The sequence below is a fragment of the Glandiceps talaboti genome, chromosome 14, assembly GCF_964340395.1.
Source record: "Glandiceps talaboti chromosome 14, keGlaTala1.1, whole genome shotgun sequence".
Taxonomy (NCBI): Eukaryota; Metazoa; Hemichordata; class Enteropneusta; family Spengelidae; genus Glandiceps; species Glandiceps talaboti.
In genome coordinates, this window is record NC_135562.1 from 10,290,215 (window position 1) to 10,310,611 (window position 20,397).

The 20,397-nt window shown below is 35.7% G+C and overlaps 1 protein-coding gene across 6 annotated transcripts in view; it reads right to left on the bottom strand.

Annotated features, from left to right (window-relative positions):
* LOC144445175 (uncharacterized) overlaps positions 1–12,418 on the bottom strand; it is an 84,475-nt gene extending 72,057 nt beyond the window's left edge. For 5 of the 6 annotated variants that reach the window (XM_078134713.1, XM_078134714.1, XM_078134715.1 and 2 more), the window contains exons 1-2: positions 12,314–12,418; positions 10,400–10,530 (exon numbers count right to left, since the gene is read on the bottom strand). In XM_078134713.1, the coding sequence (XP_077990839.1) occupies positions 10,400–10,528 (129 nt within the window). In that variant the 5' untranslated portion in view covers positions 10,529–10,530; positions 12,314–12,418. Of the gene's footprint in view, positions 1–10,399; positions 10,531–11,372; positions 11,471–12,313 lie in introns of those variants that run through there. The other variant, XM_078134712.1, reaches the window with a different exon arrangement.
* Positions 12,419–20,397: the final 7,979 nt, after the last annotated feature.

The following is a 20,397-nucleotide window of genomic DNA, read 5'->3' on the forward strand; positions in this document are numbered from 1 at the left end:
TTGCCCATTTTTCTTTGTTGATATCCTCTTCCTTGTAACATTATTAAATGGTGTGTTCTTCCCAAATAAAATGGAAGTACCACAACTTCTTGAATTAACTGTTATGGTGAAACACTTACGGTAATTTCTCATCACTTCTGGGTTTTAAAGTTATTTTGCAGTAAGAATTTTACTTTTCTTCCCCCAATAAAATGTTGATGTACAGTATTAACTTGTGGTGGCAGCGTGACCAAGCAAAGTAAACAAACAGCCTGTTGGCAATACATGTATGATTTGTGTGTGAAGCCAAAATTGGTGCTATGGCCTAAGACTTAGTTTCACATCACTTCTGGTTTAGAAGTTATTTTGCAATAAGAATTTTATGTTACTTTCAATTTGTGAAATTTCTGTGTGTTTTGTAAAATCCTGTTTGCATTTTATGTTTAAATATTGAATACTTCATTTTCAGCTAAAGTTAATTCTCAAAAGGAAGAAAAAAACGACAAAATTTTCATCTATTTTTTTAACAGATTAGTTGTAAGAAAACAGGTGTCTGACACAGCTATAGAAAAAAGTTGGTTCAGAACAAAAGAATCCTATGTAATCTTTCTGTCTCCACTGATAAGATAATACTAATTCCAGAACCTGGGATTGAAATCCTGGCCTTTAAATTATGGTTGCAAAAACATTACTGGGTTTACTATTTCAAAATTCTTTACAATTATATACAAATGCAGGGTGAACAAATCCACTGGTCTTGGGTCTGGGACTTGCAATTTCTTTTGGGTGGACCACACAAATTGTACCTTGTCTGGTCCATCGGACCAGTACCTTACTGTTAATAACTATGTTAAAAAGTCGTCTGAATGTACAGATTCATAGGTAAGATTTAATGTTTCACATTAGCAGGACCTGGAACCACTAATTCTTTCAGCAGGACCACTGGATTTTTTAAGGCACTGGTCCGAGGACCACCAGTTCACAAAATGATTTGTTTACCCCTGAAATGTAAAACACACACACGTACACATGCACGCACACACACACACACACACACACACACACACACACACACGTACACATGCACGCGCGCACACACACACACACACACACACACACACACACACACAAACACACACACACACACACACACACACACACACACACACACACACACACACACACACACACACACACATGCACACACACAAAGAACTTATATTTAACATACATAAGTGTTACTCTGTAAATTGACCAGTTTCACATTCTGTGTACACTGATACCATCTCTTCATATTGACTCTTTGTACAGACACTTCCCCTTGTAAACTAGACTGCATAGAAATTCTCCTCTTACTACAACAACATATTAGCACTGCTGGAATTCACAGTAAGAGCTGGCAACTGATTTATTTACCTAGCATTTCTGATGAATGTATATATTGACATTTGATGACTGTCTTAAGTAAAAGCTACTGATTTCTGCATATCAGGCTTCTGCTATTTCTACTAGGTGATCAAACTCTGGCAGAGTTCAAATTATATATATATACCCCTGGTATAATCCGTTCTATGTTTCTTTCTGTTTCTCACTATGTATTTTATGTTTCTGTCTCTATGTGTATGTCAGTGTGCCCTCTAATGATAGCCAAATATTGTTGTTGTGAGTCAAAATGATAAAAATTTGGATTTCACCACATAGTATGAGATAGGGGAACATCAAATTTTGGTGCGTCACTAGAAATTGTGAGTATCAGTGGTGCTGCATCAAATTGGCTTAGACTGAAGTTAGAGGGCACACTGGTGTCTCTCTCTGTCCTCCTTGGATTTTTAAAAATTCCATGTCATGCAAGCATTCCTTCTTCTAATAACATACATACATGGTTGTTCCTGCTTATGCACATGTTTTCTTGAATTTTCCTACTACACAGATAACATTTTAAAAGTAACATTTTAAAAGTAAGTGGACAGACTAAGCTGGTTTTTTTAAACAAAATGATTATCCATTTGTCTTCTCATCTCAAGTGTATTTCAGAATTTTCTGAGGTCAGACTATGTTTGTTTTTGAAACAAAACGATGGTCCTTTTTCGTCTTCTTCTCATCTCAAGTCTGTTTTAGAAGTCTGTCTATCAATTCTGCTAGGATTACACATACATATAGCTATTGTAAAGATGATTTATTCTGTAATTTCAACATTATTAATTGAATTCCAGTCAACTTGCCTGTAGTCTTTTGTTAGACTGACTGATCTGTCTGGCCTCATCATGCAGTATAAATGTACACCATGTGATGTACTACAATCACAGGATAAATGATATTCATGAAAGCTATGATTTAAAGACAAAAACGTAAAACCGTGGACTGCACAAGAGATATTTGTACTCAAGCAAGGGAGTTTGGGTCAGGGATAGGAATAGGATTAGGCTCCCTAGCATACCTGATTTGATCTTCTGCAAAGAGTGGACACTGTTCTACGCTAGGCTAGTTGCTATACAGTATCGTTACAATTTACACCTCCACTTTAGTTAGAGACCACGTTGGCATCCAAACTGAGACTAGTTCTACATATACATGTACCCTCATTTGATATCATAAATATATTTTAAGATAAGGTAAGAATAGCTTTATTACAACCAGTATACAAAATTGACAATTCTATTTGTGTACATAAGTGTAATAAAAATATTAAAGAACACTTCAATGAAATCCATGTAGGCTAATATCATTGTTGAAACCTTTGACAAACACAATAATCACACTGACCACTGAAAACACTACTAAGTTACAGATGCTGAAGTACATTTAGTTTGATTAGCTGTACGTATATCTCTACCTGTCCCTTTTTCTTGTTTTGTCTTGTCTCTAAACTCCCTAGTCTCAGTTACCCAGACTCCCACTGCTGGGGGCTCTCCTACGAGACCACCCAGACGAAAGTCTGGGGAAACCAGTATCAACTACCCAGGCCGTGAGTCACACAGTACATTTCTTCCAAGTCATAAAAACTGGGCTTATGAGGCCTATTTGTTGTAATTTAGATGTATCACTCACTTGAGAAGTGATAGCTTGTCATGAAAGTACCTAAATCATTTAGCCTACAATGTTAGACATGAAATATTCTACTTCTAATAGCTACTTCCTGTGCAGGCAAGGAGGAATCTCATCTCCCCTCATTTGGGGAGTTCTCATAGGCAGACCCCCAGTGGCAAGAGTCTGGGTAACCATACTATAAACTCCCATATTCCATCACCTTCTTGTACACATGTAATGCTTAGCACAAACACATGCAAATGAAAGCATGCATCCATATATTGATGAATCTGTTCACAAGACTAGCATCAGACTAGCTCAGTACTTGGTCGGGATGTAAATCGTAACGATACCATATAGGAACTAGACTTAGTCTAGAGGCTATCCATTGGATTTGAATCTGGGGTTTGAATCTAAAGATGTCTTTACCCAACAAGTAAGGGGTTAGAGATGACTTAAAATACCAGGCTGGCATCCAGACTAGCTCACTACTAACACAAGGTGTTGTAATACTGGTCTAGGTGCTAGCATGTGTTAGCAATGGGAAGAGAAATGTGTGCACAGGCCATATGTTGACACCATGTTAGACTAATGCTAACATCCTGGTGACATTCATACACTATAGAATCTGTAAGGAATTCTTGAACTGTACTGCATCAATTAACTAACACCAGGCTAGCAACGCCAGGCTGACACCGGGGGCTGACACCGGGGGCTGACATCGGGCTAAATATCAGACAGGAATTCTTCAGTTATACTACATGTATAACAGCAGTGCCAACACCAGGCTGACACTTGGCTAGAAAACTGAAAGGAATTCTTGGGGTATACTTTACACTAATTATTAAGTCATTGTCAATGTCAGGCTGTCAACGATTAGAAAACCAGACAGGAATTTTTGAGCTATGCTACATTAACACTAGGGCTAGCTCAATGTCAATGTCAGACTAACACCAGACTAGATAATCAAAGAGATATTCTGAGCTATGCTATAACATGGAAGTACAGCGGGTGGTACTTCCATGGCTATAACAACAGACTAGCTAAGTACCAAAATCTGGATTACACTTGGCAAGAAAAGTGAAAGGAATTCTTGGGCCATACTATAGATTCCAGACTATTCTTATATCTAATTTGAGTCTTGTGTAAATTTTTTACCTTGGCCTGACGTCTCAAATTCTGTGACTGTCCATGTTTTGTTTGCCTGCCATATGAAGTTAATCAGTAGATTCATGAGATGTGACTTTATATAATAACCTAACCTTGCCAAAACTATGTCTTCTGTATCTTGGAAATTGTTGTTGCCTTTTTGTTGCTTCTTAAAAGTCATATAAGACTTATAATTAGAATGAGAAAAAGTTCTCTGGCAGAGTTACAGAAAAGTAGGTCCAGAATAAAAGAATGATTCTTACAATCCTAATACAGAGATGAACTTTTACATGTCAAAAGATAGGCTGCTTTCCAGCATTTCAATATTATGTGTACTATACTACATGATGAATCTTTGAACTGTTGATTTCTGTGAAATAACAGATATTAAACGCTGTTTTTGTCACAGGCGAGTAAGTAGGCAAAATCTACTTGAGGTCTCCCATCATTTTACCAGGGTTCCCCACCAAAAGTAGGGTACAATGTACTGGAAATTATACCAGCTTTACCATATCCGCCCTCCTTTCTGCTACCAGGGTTACCAAGGTTCCCCACCAAAAGTAGGGCACAATGTATTCGAAATTATACCAGCTTTACCATATTTCCCCCCCCCCCCTTCCTTTCTGTTACCAGGGTTACCAGGGTTACCGGGGTTACCGGGGTTCCCCAACCTTAGTAAAAACACTGTTAAAATGACATGTTCTTCCTCAACATTTCTTCAAGAACACTGATTTCAAATACAAGCCATGTGTCCCAGATACGAATCGTAAACTACAAATGGAGGAAGACATGGTTGCCTCTGTAACATGTCTTTAGAGCTTTTTGTAAATACCTGGCAGAATTACTTTCATTTTATGAAAATTTTGACATAAACTAGATTATAAGGTTTCATTCTCTGATTCCAGTCCAAAAGGAAACTGAGATTTCCTAAAAGTTACTAAAAAAACAAAAATTTGTAACAATTTTTTTGAGGTAGTTTGATGCTGAGGAAAATGAGTGGATTATCATGATACACTTCAATACACTTCACTGCATTCATGTATGATATGGCACTACTGTACATCACATGAAACAGATAACAACATCTAATATTACAATTGTTGATGTCTGAAGTAATTGAATACATCAAAATGGTTGGACCTTAAAAAAATCTCAGAGAACTTTTCCTAAGAAATCATAGCCTCAAAAGTATAACGTCAACAGAAACAACAGCTCTAGGTGACATAATACATGGTTGTTGATGGACGCTTGTGCAATACTGAAAAGATACATTGTGATATTTTGCTATAAATAGACTCTCATTATCATGTGGATTATGCATCCCAGAATACATATACTAAAAACACAACTTTTCCATTTATAACACCTTGATTTCAACTTGAAATAATATAGTAATAGTTACAACACATAAAATTTGAGATTGGTTATACTTAAATCTGTCAAAAAGGTTTGTGAAATGTTAAGGAAGAATATATGGAATTCTTCACTTCTTATATAATATAGTACATCATAACCACAATTTTGGATAGAAATGAAATCAAACAATTATGGGATACTCGGTTGATTTCCAGGCCAGCATAAAGTATAACCCATGAGAAAATACTGGTGCATTTGCTTGAATGACGTGAGTTAATAAAAGGAAAGATTTCAGGCAAGGACAAAATTAGGTGAAAGTAAAATACAACTGATACAAAAACAACAGGGGGTGCCTTTGATGTAGGTTCATGTAATGTTTTTATCAGTTTATTTAGATATGGAAGTTATAATGTAACAGTAACAGTTAAACCATGTAGCATCAGTGAAGAGAGTTACCCGATCCTGGTTCCTGTGTTGTTTATACTTTGATAAGTTACTGACACTAACTACATTGTCTGTCTTTGCATGAAACTTGTCTTATTCCTGCTTACCACAAACAAGCAAACAAACTGGAGTTTTTTCACATGTTATAGGTGAAGTCTGCCTAGAAGTTTTCCCAGGCCTTTTTTTACCAGGGTTTCTTTTCAATGTTTTGTTAATGGCAGTAAGTAGGTAATATCTGTCTTAAGTTTCCCCTGTTTTTACCAGGGTTCCTTTTCAGTGTTTTGCTAATAGCAGTTAAAGTAGGTAACCACAAGTTTCCCCATTTTTGAACAGGGTTCCCAACTAAATGTACAAAACAGTGTATACAAGCTTTACCAGACACCCTCACTCCCATTATCTGAGTTGCTAGCAATGCCCAGCAAAAGCGCTATTGAAATAGAACTTTCCATATCACATCTTGAGTGAATGTTTCCACTCCTGTTATTTGATAAACCCAAGTCTTTCCTTCAAATTTGCTTTGTTTTAATACATCACATAAGGATGGAGCCAAAATCAGAACTCTTCTAACCACAGACCCTACAGGAAATGTTCTTTAGAGAAACCATAGACCCTCCACCCAGGGGTCGGTGGAGGGTCTATGGAGAAACATTATGGGATACTGTCAACAATTATTCATGGTCAAAAATGTTCATCAGCTTGGCAGATCAAATGAATTGCAAAGGTTACAACACACAACGATACAATTGTCAGCTCTAAGTTCAGAATTCTTCATATTATGGGATGTTTATCTGCAAAGTTCACTTTTTTGAGTAAAGCATTCTACTTAATGAACAACATTCTTGGCAAATGCTTTTGTAGCCGAGTGTTATCCGTGTTATTGAATGTGGTATTGAATCGTCTCTTCATCCCACCTAGAGAGACCTTGAGATGAGATGCCACAGATAGCATTAGTCTAAAGTTTTTGCAGTTATTCATCTTGTGACCAACATGAGCCAAGACATTCACCTCTAATGCTGCAATAGGAATGCTCCTGTCACTACACTAATGCTCTTGCAGTTCTTTGATCCAAGAATTTCACCTCTAACACCGCAAAACGAATGCCCCTGTCAGTCTCTCTTACGGCTATACACATGAAATCACTATCCATGCATACAACATTAAAACTTTTTTTCCAATACTAAAACTTTGATTTTCTAAGACTGAATGTTCATGTACTCTGGGTTCATACTTAGAAATGAAATTTCCACTCACAGAGTCAAAATATTTCTTTGCAGCGAATCCAAAATTTTTGCCAACATCTTGTCAACATAGTCAGGGGTGTACTAATCTAGATTTTGTAGTCTGCTATTTGGTAAGGTCTCTGAAATATTATGGATGTTGTCTACAAATGTGTACTTTCATAATATATTCTACAATATCTTCAGACCATCCAGGCATATGACAATAAAACTTTTTTTTTCCAAAACTAAAACTTTGATTTTGTTGTCTATTATTTAGAAAGGTCTGTGAAATATTATGGGATATTGTCGATCAATGTTCACTTTTGCTACAAAAATTTCTCCTATGTACTGACTTCAGTAGGCTATCCACACAGTGTGCCCTCTGAGCCCATTTGACACACTACTGCCACACATAATTTCTAGTGACACTCCAAAATTTGGTGTTCCCCTATCTCTTACTAATACTATGTATTGACTCACAAGAAATCCTAGATTTTATCATTTTTACCCACAACAACAAAATTTGGCTGTCATTAGAGGACACATTGTCCAAACATAAAATTATCAAACTCTGAATTCTGTAACTGACACTTTTGATTTTGTAATCTACTTTTTCTACATATTGTGTAAAATGGAGGGAGTGTGATATCAGATCCTTTATTTCAAATAAACTTAGAATAACTTGTTATTAATCATGTTAATAAAAGACATAAAATGTGACAGGTCAGACCCTATAAAAACAAGTAATCCAATATCTGACAAGGTTAGGTTTTTTGACTTTTCTACTATCAATGATATATGCAATATAACCATGTCCTTATACTTTACTTTGTTATAGATAATGTCCTAGAAATCAGAAATGCAATGAAGGACAGAACCTTGTGAAAAGTTTTCATCAAACAAGTTCAGTCGGGAGATCGACTAAAGTGAAAGTGAAGTGTTTTTTTGGAATAATTTGCTATCATCACAACTAAAAGCATAGAAATCAGTCCATCCAGGACCCGGTAAAGGTCTGTGAACATACAATAATAAGGGTAACAGTCTTCTGTCCAAGCTAGCATAATTCACCATCATTTTGATACACACACACACACATACACATACACAAACCATTGAGGCATATATGGTCTAACCAAAAAAATTGTGTGGTTCCGATTTCGCTCAATTTAAGAATAGATGGGGTAGGTAAATTTTTATTTTATTATATATTAATATATATTTTTTCTTCATGTGTGAGTGTCTAGTTCAGGTTTTCCATTGTTTTCCAAATGGTATCTGTATTATTTATTTCTTCCTATCAGATGTACAGCCATTACAGATTGGAGGAATAGTTTTATATTGTCTTTTTTAAGTTTATATCAGTTTACACATCCACTATTTCTCGTGAAACTTCACAATTTTTGCGATTTGGTTATTTTTTCTCTCGAATATTACGTAAAAAAAAAGTTTAGGGTCAGCATTGAAAAACTAGGTGGGTTGGGTAACTGGAACCAAACATTCATTTTTTTAGGTCTAACATAGAAATCTGTCCATATGTGACAAACTTATGTTATTGAAAATGTACCTCCTTTGAAAAGCATGTGAAATAATGCGATAGATTTTATTCTATATTTTAGTTTTCTTTTGTTTGGAATATACACCATCCATCATATAGGTTGAATACAAATCATACAATACAAATTACAATGTTCGTGTATATAAACCAATGTGTCATATTCATATTATGGGATACTATTAACCCTGGTGTGTGAGATTCATATTATGGGATATTATTAAAACCTAGTGAGATTTATATGGGATATTATCAAAACTCAAGTCTGTGATATTCATATTATGGGATATTATCTACAACCAATATTATGGGATATTATCTAAACCAACTGTGATACTCATACTGTGAGATATTATCTATACCAGTATTATGGGATATTTTCTACAAATCTTTATCTTTGTTTGGAATAAATTGACATCATATGGGGGGCACATAAAATCAAACATGTACGGAATTTCACAATAGTTCAACATGTGACACAACACAGCCAAGCTGTCCATTTAGGAGATCAATATATCTCATTTGCATAACCATCACTGTACACCCAATTATTTTCATTCTTTTGTTCATAGTGTCCAGTTGTTACCACATCAAGAGTTCAAATATCTCAAGATCTTTACCATATCATGTTACAGCATAGAGCAAAATTACACTCTCAATTTACGACTTTATGCCCTTAATTCTGACGACATTATTTTCATAATTTTTTACTTTGAAAATTCGCCAAAAAAATTTGAAGTTCAAAGACATAAGTAACACAAAGAAATGACAACAAAAGAGGCTTGAAACTTTGATGGTTGCTAACACCTCATAGTTGATTGTTCCTAAAATAAATATGGAACAAAGGCCAATAAACCCTGAATTTTTATAACAAGGCAACTTCGCCTACACAAATAACGCCCATATTGTGCACCACAATACTATATTGTAACTTGAAATATCTTATTGAAAAAAAAAAAAAAAACAGAAATAACCATTGCAAAATTTGTACCAAATTTTAAACAATATGGTTCATAATTTAGACACTATTTTTGTGTTTTTCAAATGTCGTAATTGTTATACTGAGAAAAGACAGCCTAGTAATTCTGTGTAAAATGACACAGAAATATTCATTATGCAATCATACCTACACCACTAAAAAGTATAAACGACTAACAAAATAAGTAACATATTTTCGTCACTCATAAACTCTTACAAAAATTGTAAAATACTTGCAAATTAATTTCATGAAAAATTGAAAACCAAGTTAATGAAGTTAATACATTATTGTTTCTTTCGAATTATGCAAACTTATGTTTGCTCTTTGAAATTTAGAATGTCAGTTAAAAATTTGATAATTTTTAGACGAAAATAAAATAGGTGTTCAAATAACTGTACACATTCTTTGTTTAATTTTGGGATATTATGGGATAGTCTAGTTTGACAAAATATAAATTATTAGTCATTGTATTGCCTGTTACTACATGAACGTCTATTTTGTAATGGTTACCATGCAAACTAAAAATATCACATAAACCAATCCAAACAATGCTCCTTCTCACAATCTATTCAAATTTATTTCTTGAAATTAGGTTATTTCTCTTGAGTATTCTACCAAATATTCATTCCTTTCTGCAGACTTATTGCAGAGGCCATGTTAGGGTAATTTGATATGATTTGATGATGACCTTACCTTGGTAACTTTTCGTTTACCACTGCCCGCTGATGGTGAATTGACAGAAGATCTGAGTGTCCGTGCCGGCGATTTATTGAGCTCCAAGCTTGTCCTGCTCCTTGTCTTGGCACCCTCTTCGGAATTCATGTCTGCATAGAAACAAAGTACACAGGTAGATACACTTAGTTTAGGAAGACAGCCATATTGGCATTGGGCCAATATTTCTCACTTTCAACAAGGATACGAAGGAATTGTTGTGAAAAGATTTCTGCATCATCACTCAAAAACCGAACTCCACTCTTGCATCGCAGACATTCTTCAAAAATTATGACTAAAAAAATCTGACATCCTGAAATGTGGACAAAAATTCGACCTAATACTACATTTGCCAAATTTCCCCAAGTTTTACGTGTTGAATCTGGTTATGCATTACGGCATGTCATCATCTTCATCAATGTTTCCCCATCTCTCACTGCACCTTTCCCTTTTCACTATCATTTCACCAAATCACCCCTCAGTGATGTAAGCAAGCTTGTAACACTCAAACACGTCAAAAATTTCAGAGTAATGATTTAAAAACAAACCAGGAAATACTAACACTAAACTTATTACAGTTAGTACCTAATTTTTTTTTTAAGTTTTCAGCCATATTTGATGGTAGTTTACTTTTCATATCTTTTTTACAATGATTACCTTTCGTGGCAATACCACTTAAAAATTGATGAAATTGGGAATGCTGTAGGCATCACATGTGCTGGAATTAAGTAAAGAATTATTGGGAATATTTAGCCAAAATCTGAGTCTGTTTCAATTATTTTAAACAAAAGTTTTGTTGTTATGATATTGCCGAGGTGAGTAATCGACGAAGTGAACACCTCTCGGCAAACAAAGGTCATCACCGTATCATAGTACGTGCACGAATCAACTGTCGATCTACAAAACCAGCCATCCAAATTTTACAAAACTCTTTCAAATAATGAGCAATACTTACAAATCCAAAATTGAGCCGATCGCACAGACAGAAATGAGGTGTGACAATATTGGTGTAGCGGGGACGATAGCGATGAAGACTACACCGTGTAATACGAGTTATGGGGCACTGACTTAGCAATATATTAGCGATATTACATTACAATGAGAACAAACAAAGGGTTTAATTTATGCATCATACTCAACAACTATGCTATATAACGTTGAACTCGGCCTAAATTAAAAAAACAACCTAATGAAATTTTCTATATTATTATTCCGACTGATTTGCTATTTTAGAATGGATTCTCTATGTAGTTTAGGTCAATATATTAGTGCGTGAGTAGTCGCCATTTCTGTTTAACCCAACGAGGCCTCCATTGCTCATTAATATGCTGGGGCACTTTGCATGTCAACAGAACTTATCGAAACTTACTGCAAACCACCGGAAGAGCCGTAATTTACCCTGGAAAAGCAAGAAAACTCCTAAAATTGCACACAATGACGCCAACAGTTGGACTGACTACGTGCTAGCCAAGTTAGGGAAAGTTTACACGACTGATATTGGGTTAAATATAGCCATTAACGAGCCTGACGGCGTGGTATGCTAGGAACTCGTGTTCGCCACACACAAAAATTCCACTCGCTCTCTCGTAGACAGATAAACTTTGTCAAACTTATGTGTCGATTTCGCAGTTAAAATCACAAATTTCCTCAAACCTAACGGTCCTGAGCTGGTCTTCCCCACGATTAATTTACGGCATGAACTTCTCCATTTGTACCAATCACACTGTAATACTTTACCGCCCAAAACGAGGACGGTAGACAAAAAGTTGTCGATTTTGTATGCAAGTTTCAAACAAACATATCGTTACGAGTGGCGATGACTCCTCCACGTAATCCAAGGTTACGTACAACTTCAAAGACACGACTCTTTCAAATAATCAAGCGAATAAACTTTACCTCTCCAGAAACGGAAGAGAATCTCTTTCCTTAAGTCTGAAGGAAGTTTGTTAACTTTCCACAGTTGCGATAGATAGAATCATGTGACACCAAACAAAGTACACTTCCAAACTTTTTCCGACAAAACCTATCCCATAATTTCTTCAACGAAGTGTACCACGCATGCTCAGTTCAATTAAAAGCTAAACTTAGACCAACCAGAAACTTCAACAGTTTCACTTCATTTTAGGATTTTAGTCACCACACTTCTCGATTATGTTACAAAGAAAAGAAGACCTAATCTACCCAATGGCCACCTTATCACGTCAAACCTGGTTGATGAAGGAGGATATCTTTCAAAATATGGCGACGAAAGTGGCTTAAAACTTTTTGACCTTTGACCCTTGGGTGTGACGCATGTACAGGAAAAAGTTCATTCACACCAAGTCTTTTAACCATGCAAAATAACAGTTTCAGCAAATATTTTGTAACACCTGGTATTTCACTACTCCTCTGAAAATGTTTTGCAATTCATCGTAGATACTTAGTTTTGAGAGCCAAGCAGAATATACCAACGATAACATAACATACCATGTACACATTCTGATGACACCGGTACTAGGTCCATAATGACACGTCACGCTGAACATACAACAACCAGCCCTCTGTGTACTGGAACTCAGTAGTAGAGAGCAAACACCAACAGACTAACAGCGTAAAATGAACTATTGTCTATTTTTTCAGTAAATCAACTTATCTTATACTCATACCAGTCAAATCTACAATAATATGTAATATTGCAAACTTAAAGTTTTTTTCGAGTCCACAAATCTCTCCAGGACCTCATAACATTAAAGGGGAAGCCACTAAATGGAATAAGGATATTTTCCATAAACGTTGCATTCTGGAGAATCTTTGCGTGCTTTCACGTTAATTTTTCACGTGATAATTCAGAAACACTAACTATTGCATCATGGGACTAATAAAACATGCACGTATATTAGACGAACAATGAATATTCATGACTCTTAAGTGCTCATTACCTTCAGATAAAAAGTAAGGAATGTTTATTGCTCACCTAACACATATGCATGTCTACTAAGCGCCATGAGGCATCATGGGAGCACTGCTAGTAAAATGGAGATGAAGATAGAAGAGTTTTTCAATTTGATGTTTCTTGGTAATCGTGCAACATTTATGTGATGAGAAATCATGAAATAACTCTCCAGAACCCAAAGATAATGAAGATAATTTTATTTCCTGGAGTGGCGTTACCTTATTTTTTATACTTTAGCAAGATAAGATTATTAGTGCTGGAAGTAAGATTGTATAGTTGGTAATCATTTATTTTGAACTTTTAATGCCAGAATGCTCATCTCTGCATCGAAATGATACACTTCCTCATTTATTTTTCCGTGTGAAAAGCTTTGATATTAAGTTCCCCATAGTTCCCAGTCCTGTCCAATTTTGTACATGATGGCAGACTATTGAAAAGTATCTCGAACCGACTAAGCTTCCACGTTCAATTGGTGGTTTTGTTTACAAGAAACAAACAAACCTACAACAAAAGAATAATTCAATGTTCTAAGCTATACACACAAACCCAGCTTACCATATCAGTGAAATGTCAACACTTTTGACCCAAATCTTTCCAATTCATGTACTGATAGCCACTCTGTTCAAAACTTAAAGTTCGCAGCTCATGTACGCTTTTGATTGGTTGATTGATTGATTGGTTGGTTGGTTGGTTGGTTGGTTGGTTGGTTGGTTGGTTGGTTGGTTGGTTGGTTGGTTGGTTGGTTGGTTGGTTGGTTGGTTGGTTGGTTGGTTGGTTGGTTGGTTGGGTGGGTGGTTGGTTGGTTGGGTGGGTGGTTGGTTGGTTGGGTGGTTGGTTGGGTGGTTGGTTGGTTGGTTGGTTGGTTGGTTGGTTGGTTGGTTGGTTGGTTGGTTGGTTGGTTGGTTGATTGATTGGTTGGTTGGTTGGTTGGTTGGTTGGTTGGTTGATTGATTGATTGATTGATTGATTGATTGATTGGTTGGTTGGTTGGTTGGTTGATTGATTGATTGATTGATTGATTGATTGATTAGTAGTCATTGCTTTTCACAATATGCTGAAGATTTATGTAACATAATAAAATTACGAAAACATTAGGAATTTGAACTGGTTAGACAGTTTTTATGAGGCCTACTAGCAGTGTATGTAAAACAATCAATCACCCAATCAATCAATATAGTTATTAACAATGGGATCCTTTATTAGTGGCACATTTTTAAGTCTTCCCACGCGTGATCTCTCAGGAATTGTTATTTCCTCGTTGCATTGTCTCTTAACTTTTGTCTTTTTTATTTATTTTTTTACTTTTGTTATGTATGCTCTTGTTAAATGTTTCTTTGTTGTCTGGCATACCTATCAGATCTGTTGGTTGTTATTGAGCATCCTTTTATTCAACGATGTTGACGAGACCGGTTACTTCACGAAAATGTTCATTAATAAGGAAAAACTAGTATTATCACCCCAAAAGTTTATTTGAAATTCTCGAATAATGAACATGTCTTCACTACGTTTCATGAATTAAAGTAGGAAAGTCTGACTCTGTCTCTTCCTCGTAGTGTATCGTTCAAATATGTCATTTGGTGTATTTTTCAACGGGCAAACATTCATGAGAAATAGCGAAGAATTATAGCTATTGGGGATTCAAGGTGTGACGCTCCACAGGGTACGATTTCATAGTCTAGCTATTAGACCACCCCACCCCACCCCCACCCCCACCCCACCCCAGGCAATTCTGCAGAGATTGCATAGCACCAAAGATATAAGGCACTATCGACATCTTGTCTGGCCGCGAGAGGATCTGTGCACCAGAGATACTGCCGTCATCATTGACTTTTGTTCTGCAACGTTCCTAGCAGATCCAAGGTCTAAACTACCAATTTGTCTCAAAATGAAAGTTCTCAACACTCTGCGAACTTTGCGTATTATATTTTGATTTAGTCGGCCATTTCATGCAAAGTATGCAAATGATTGAGGTTTTCATCAATTTGCCAGACTGGGTTTGCCTTCTTTGACTTAGTCCGGCTATATTTCATGGTAATTTTCAGATCTCTCCTGTATGACCACGTTGGCATTAATTCATGCTATCTTTATTTGACTATACCCAGGCTCTCTTCTCTCTTCTTTAAAGTAGCCATATGGATGAGGATTGGGTATTCATTTTGGATTTTTAATTTATAAAACAAAGTTATCATGGCATCCTACTGGCAAATCAATGTGAAACAACATATACCAACTCCTCTGTAACTCAATGAATTACAAAAGACTGATAATTATATAGAATGTTTGTTATTGTACGTACAATGACAAACTTTTTTTACACATTTTTTTTTAGCTTTTTGCAATGTATTGAGTTACAAACATGGACTTAATTAGTCAATTTTGTTTCACAATGATTTTTCAAGTAGGAAGCCATGATAAACTTGTTTTATAAATTCAAAATCCAAAATAAATACCCAATCCTCATCCATATGGCTACTTTAACATCAGGAAGAGCCGAGAAACTTACAATTTTCTTGATGTTAGTCTCTCTAGAAGATCTTACCACAAGACAAATCTATGGGTTACTTCAACACCAGGAAAAAGTGAAATTAATTGTCTTTTAATTAGTGAATGTAAGGTGAATCAAAAACGCACTTTTCATTAATATTTTTATTGAATATTTACGACAAATTTAATTTTGATCATCTAAATGGTCTATATGGTTCGTATTTTAAATAGACTTGGAATACTGTTATCAAAACCACAGTGATCAGTAAAAATGGTGACTGGATTGAGAATTCACACCAACGACAGTTTATACGAACTGTCCGATAATATACTGTTGCTACGAAAAGAGTAAACTCTCCATACACTATGTATGCTGGTATATTTTCTTTTCTTCCAAGTAAGCAAGTAACACCATTCACATTCGTAACATTATATTCTCAAAATTTCGAGGCGCTATGATAACAATTATTGATTGTGCGCACAAACTTTCAAGAGTTTTTGGTGAATTTTTCTCATATTGGCCTTCATCTTGGGTTAACCTTCCTCTCCAATCTCGGTCAATCCAATCCATTCTAATCTAATCCAAGACCCTAACATCCTTCCGTCGTTCTCTCAAGACATTTTATATCAGCCTCAACCTTCAACATTAAATATAACTGCCCCAATAAACACAAACTTTATGAGGGACTGTGTTATTGGTTAGAATTTTGTGATTAATTAAACGAAAACATGATGTTAATGACTGTATGGGTGGCTGTGGATGAATTTTAAATTGCATCTCATGCATCTCAAGACTTCTAGAGTAATGACTTTGACTATACTGTGAGTGGAGGTGTAAATCGTAACGATATTGTATAGGAACTAGACTATGCTGAAATATTGCTAAAATATGTTACCATAGTAACAGTAACATTTTGGCAAAGAGAACCTACTAACATATTTTTCTGTAAGACTGTGTTCGTTCCTTTACTTTCTGAAGTGTACGTACCATATATAAAAAGTATGCTGTTGTATCTATGGTTACCATAACCTGGAGTCCTGCCGTGTGGGGTTTTAAGGGTAGATAAAGGCTAGAAGCAAAGATCCCAACAAGACTCAACTCTAAGCTACGTACTGCTACCAATACATTTACGTATATCGACGTCACGGCTACCCAAATGATAGTCTAGTTCCTGACAGGGACCGTATTCCGTATGTACTTCCTCACTATCTCAACTGAGATATCGTGATGAAGTACATACGGAATACGGTCCCTGTCAGAAACTAGACTACTCAAACGATAACTCCCATGCGACAATGTGCAACTTGTAAACATTATGAGAGAAAATTAAACTGTGCTAGCTGCAACTGCTTTGTTACGTACAATAACTTATTCGTAATTAAGTACACTGTGAAGAGTATTGCATCACCGCCTGTGGGTAAACGCATTTTTTTGTAGCTGTATACAGGATAAATAAAATAAAATTGATTTTTGGGTCCGCACCCAAAATGAACGCCCTCAACGGCGATCACGATTTCAACCTGTTTCTGTACTGCTTATGGATAATATCGACGACTGATTACCATGTGCAATGTCTATGATTTTCAGTGAATATATTGTGGTTGTTTGTCTGATCAAAATACTTACAGTTTTAAGATGACGACAGATTAAAACCCAAGCTTTCGCTCAAGTTTTACACTTTGCCACAGTGCTACACTACATACTGCAGACAATATTGATCACTAAACTTAATTATAGCATACACCTGTCAATATTTTTTTTTAAATGACTAATTTTTAGCGAATATGTCTTTGAAAAATATGTCATAGTTGCAGCTAGTGTAGGTTGAAATCGCATGTGACGCAAGTGGGGTGGAATAATAAAACCACTATGTATGTACTCCCACTGCTTTAATACAAAAGTAGCTTTAAAATTATTTCCCGTCTAGGCATTATCTCTCCTTTCAGCTATAATTTACTGTTGTATGACTTTCCAGTTTTCCACAAGCAATTGATAAAATCGCAGTAATAGCAACTAATACTATGGTAATGGTAATGATAGGTAAATTGTAGTCATTCTTAACGAAAGCATTAGGCCCCTTAACCATACAGTCTTTGACAAGGACACGTGCGTTTTTCTGGATAGGATATTCGTTTTATAAAGCAAATTCAAGACAAAGTGATTTCTATTGCGAAAACGTTACAAATGTTAGTATTCCCCCCTCCCCCCGGCGTTGCTCTACTCTCTGTCACAGACAAGGAACGTCTTTATTGTCTGTGTCCCCCTGTTCAGCATATATCACGAGTACCCCCTCCCTGAAGGTCTGACATATTTGTCAATATATTTTCTTCGCCCACTATGCGCCTTGAGTACAATGTTCGCTTATATATAATCGATGTATTATGAATATCTTCTTCATCTTTACCGCAGTGTCATAATAACAACGCAACAATTGCACAGTTCAATAACATTGAAATATGAAACGCTAGGATTATACAGTAGCCATGGCAACCTGTTACATTAAACCATTTTTTTTAAAAATTCGAACAGCTAGGCTTGTAGTAACTACAGCTCTCATATAATCCCCCATCACTGTTTCTCTTTAAACTATTTCACTTAAGTTTGTTAACGCCTCGACCCATTCCACTAATTGATCTCCTAACGTTAATCTCTCTTGACATCGTCTTCATTTGATATCTTATACAAGACCCCCACATACAAGTTTACCCCCTTGCCTCTAAAAATAGCAGAGAACTGAGATTACCAAGTCAAATCTTGTCACTGTCTAGCTGACGGTATAACCTCGGACTACCCGGCAAAATCATGAGTGAACTATGGACTGTATTATGTTTGAACTGTAAAATCTGTAGTTTACATATAAAGTGAAAAAAATACAACTGTAGTAGTAACTGTATATATGCTCATTCTATTGAACATTTTGGTATTTGACTCACGATCAGATGATAGACTTTTGGCCTTCTTAGCTGTAATTGATATGATATGATATATATGATATGATATTGAATTGTTCATTCACCAGATACAAAACAGAATAACATTTTTATGTACATTTCAAAAAGGAGGTTGATTGGATAATATATCTGGTGAGGGCCACAGAATGATATGCTATGATATATTATATGATGTGATATATGATATGATATGATATGATAATTTATGATATATGATATGCTATGATATGATATGTGATATGATATGATAAAATTCACCGAACAACTGTCTGTGCTGATCAAGGGATTTTGACCAAACTGTGGTTAGACACCACAGTTGGCATCCAGACTACTAGACTGGCATCATTCCCTTGGAGATTTTTTTCTAAGCGTCATAATTGTCAAAATAGCGTTGTTTTTACAGCCCCCAGTCACACAGGTTTCAAACCCATCAAGGTCTTCTCTCTCTCTCTCTCTCTGTCTCTGTCTCTGTCTGTCTCTCTCTCTCTCTGTCTCTCTCTGTCTCTCTCTCTCTCTCTCTCTCTCTCTCTCTCTCTCTCTCTCTCTCTCTCTCTCTCATTTTTCTTTCTCTTAGTATCTGTATGAATTTCTTTCTTTCTTGTGATGTAAGCATATCCTTTATGTGTGGCGAATAAATAAATAAATAATCTCTGGTCTAAATTCTATCCATGGGTTTGAATTCTGAGCATCTCTTAATCTAACTAAAGAGATCTTCAGATTCAAACCCAATTTTCAGAATCTAGAGTACGTAATCTCTAAATGTGTTGAGTTTGTTATTAACTTTAATTTTTTTTTAGGAAGATGTAATCTTCAACTTTTTATTTTCCAAGTTACTAGTAATCTCCCATGTTCACCTGAGTGTTTTGTAATCACTCGCTCAAGTTATCATTTCACATAGAGAATACAGTTGCAAGCTGTTTTTATATAAATATGAATTTTTTATTGATAATTGTACACTGAAAGTTACTATAATACATACTAATTACATGTTAAAAACAAAGTATACAATACTCAAGCCAAGTTATTGTCTTTGAACAGAAAATATGGATATATATCCTGGTCACTCTACATCATGACAACCAGTGTCTACATCACTGGTTTTGTGCTGCTCGAAATACAAATCAATACATTCCAAATCGCCATTACTTTTCCCTGATTTTCCATAAATTATGCTTGAGGAGGTATAATTATATTATTCCCCAATATTTTCACTTCATTCAGCTGGAAAACAGTAAGGATTTCTCACCACTCGTCGAGTGACTCGTAGTGACAAGCTTGTGTTTTCTTTGAACGAAGAAAAATATTGGGTAATAATATCTAATTATACATGCATTTTTTGATGGCTACAAAAAGATACATTTTACTTAGTTGAAGTTGAATATACCGAGTTGGAATATACAATGGTTGGAGGATGGGATGGGGTGGGGTGGGAGGTGGAGGCTTTGAATCTACTGTGATAGGTTGGTAGTTACTCACAACATATGTTCAGTGACCAATAAGAAATGGCATAGTATAATACCAAATGAAAGATGCATACTAATTGGTTAATTAAAAATACAACACCTGTTCAATAACCACTCTGAACATGACTAGTATGCTGTAAAGTGACAAA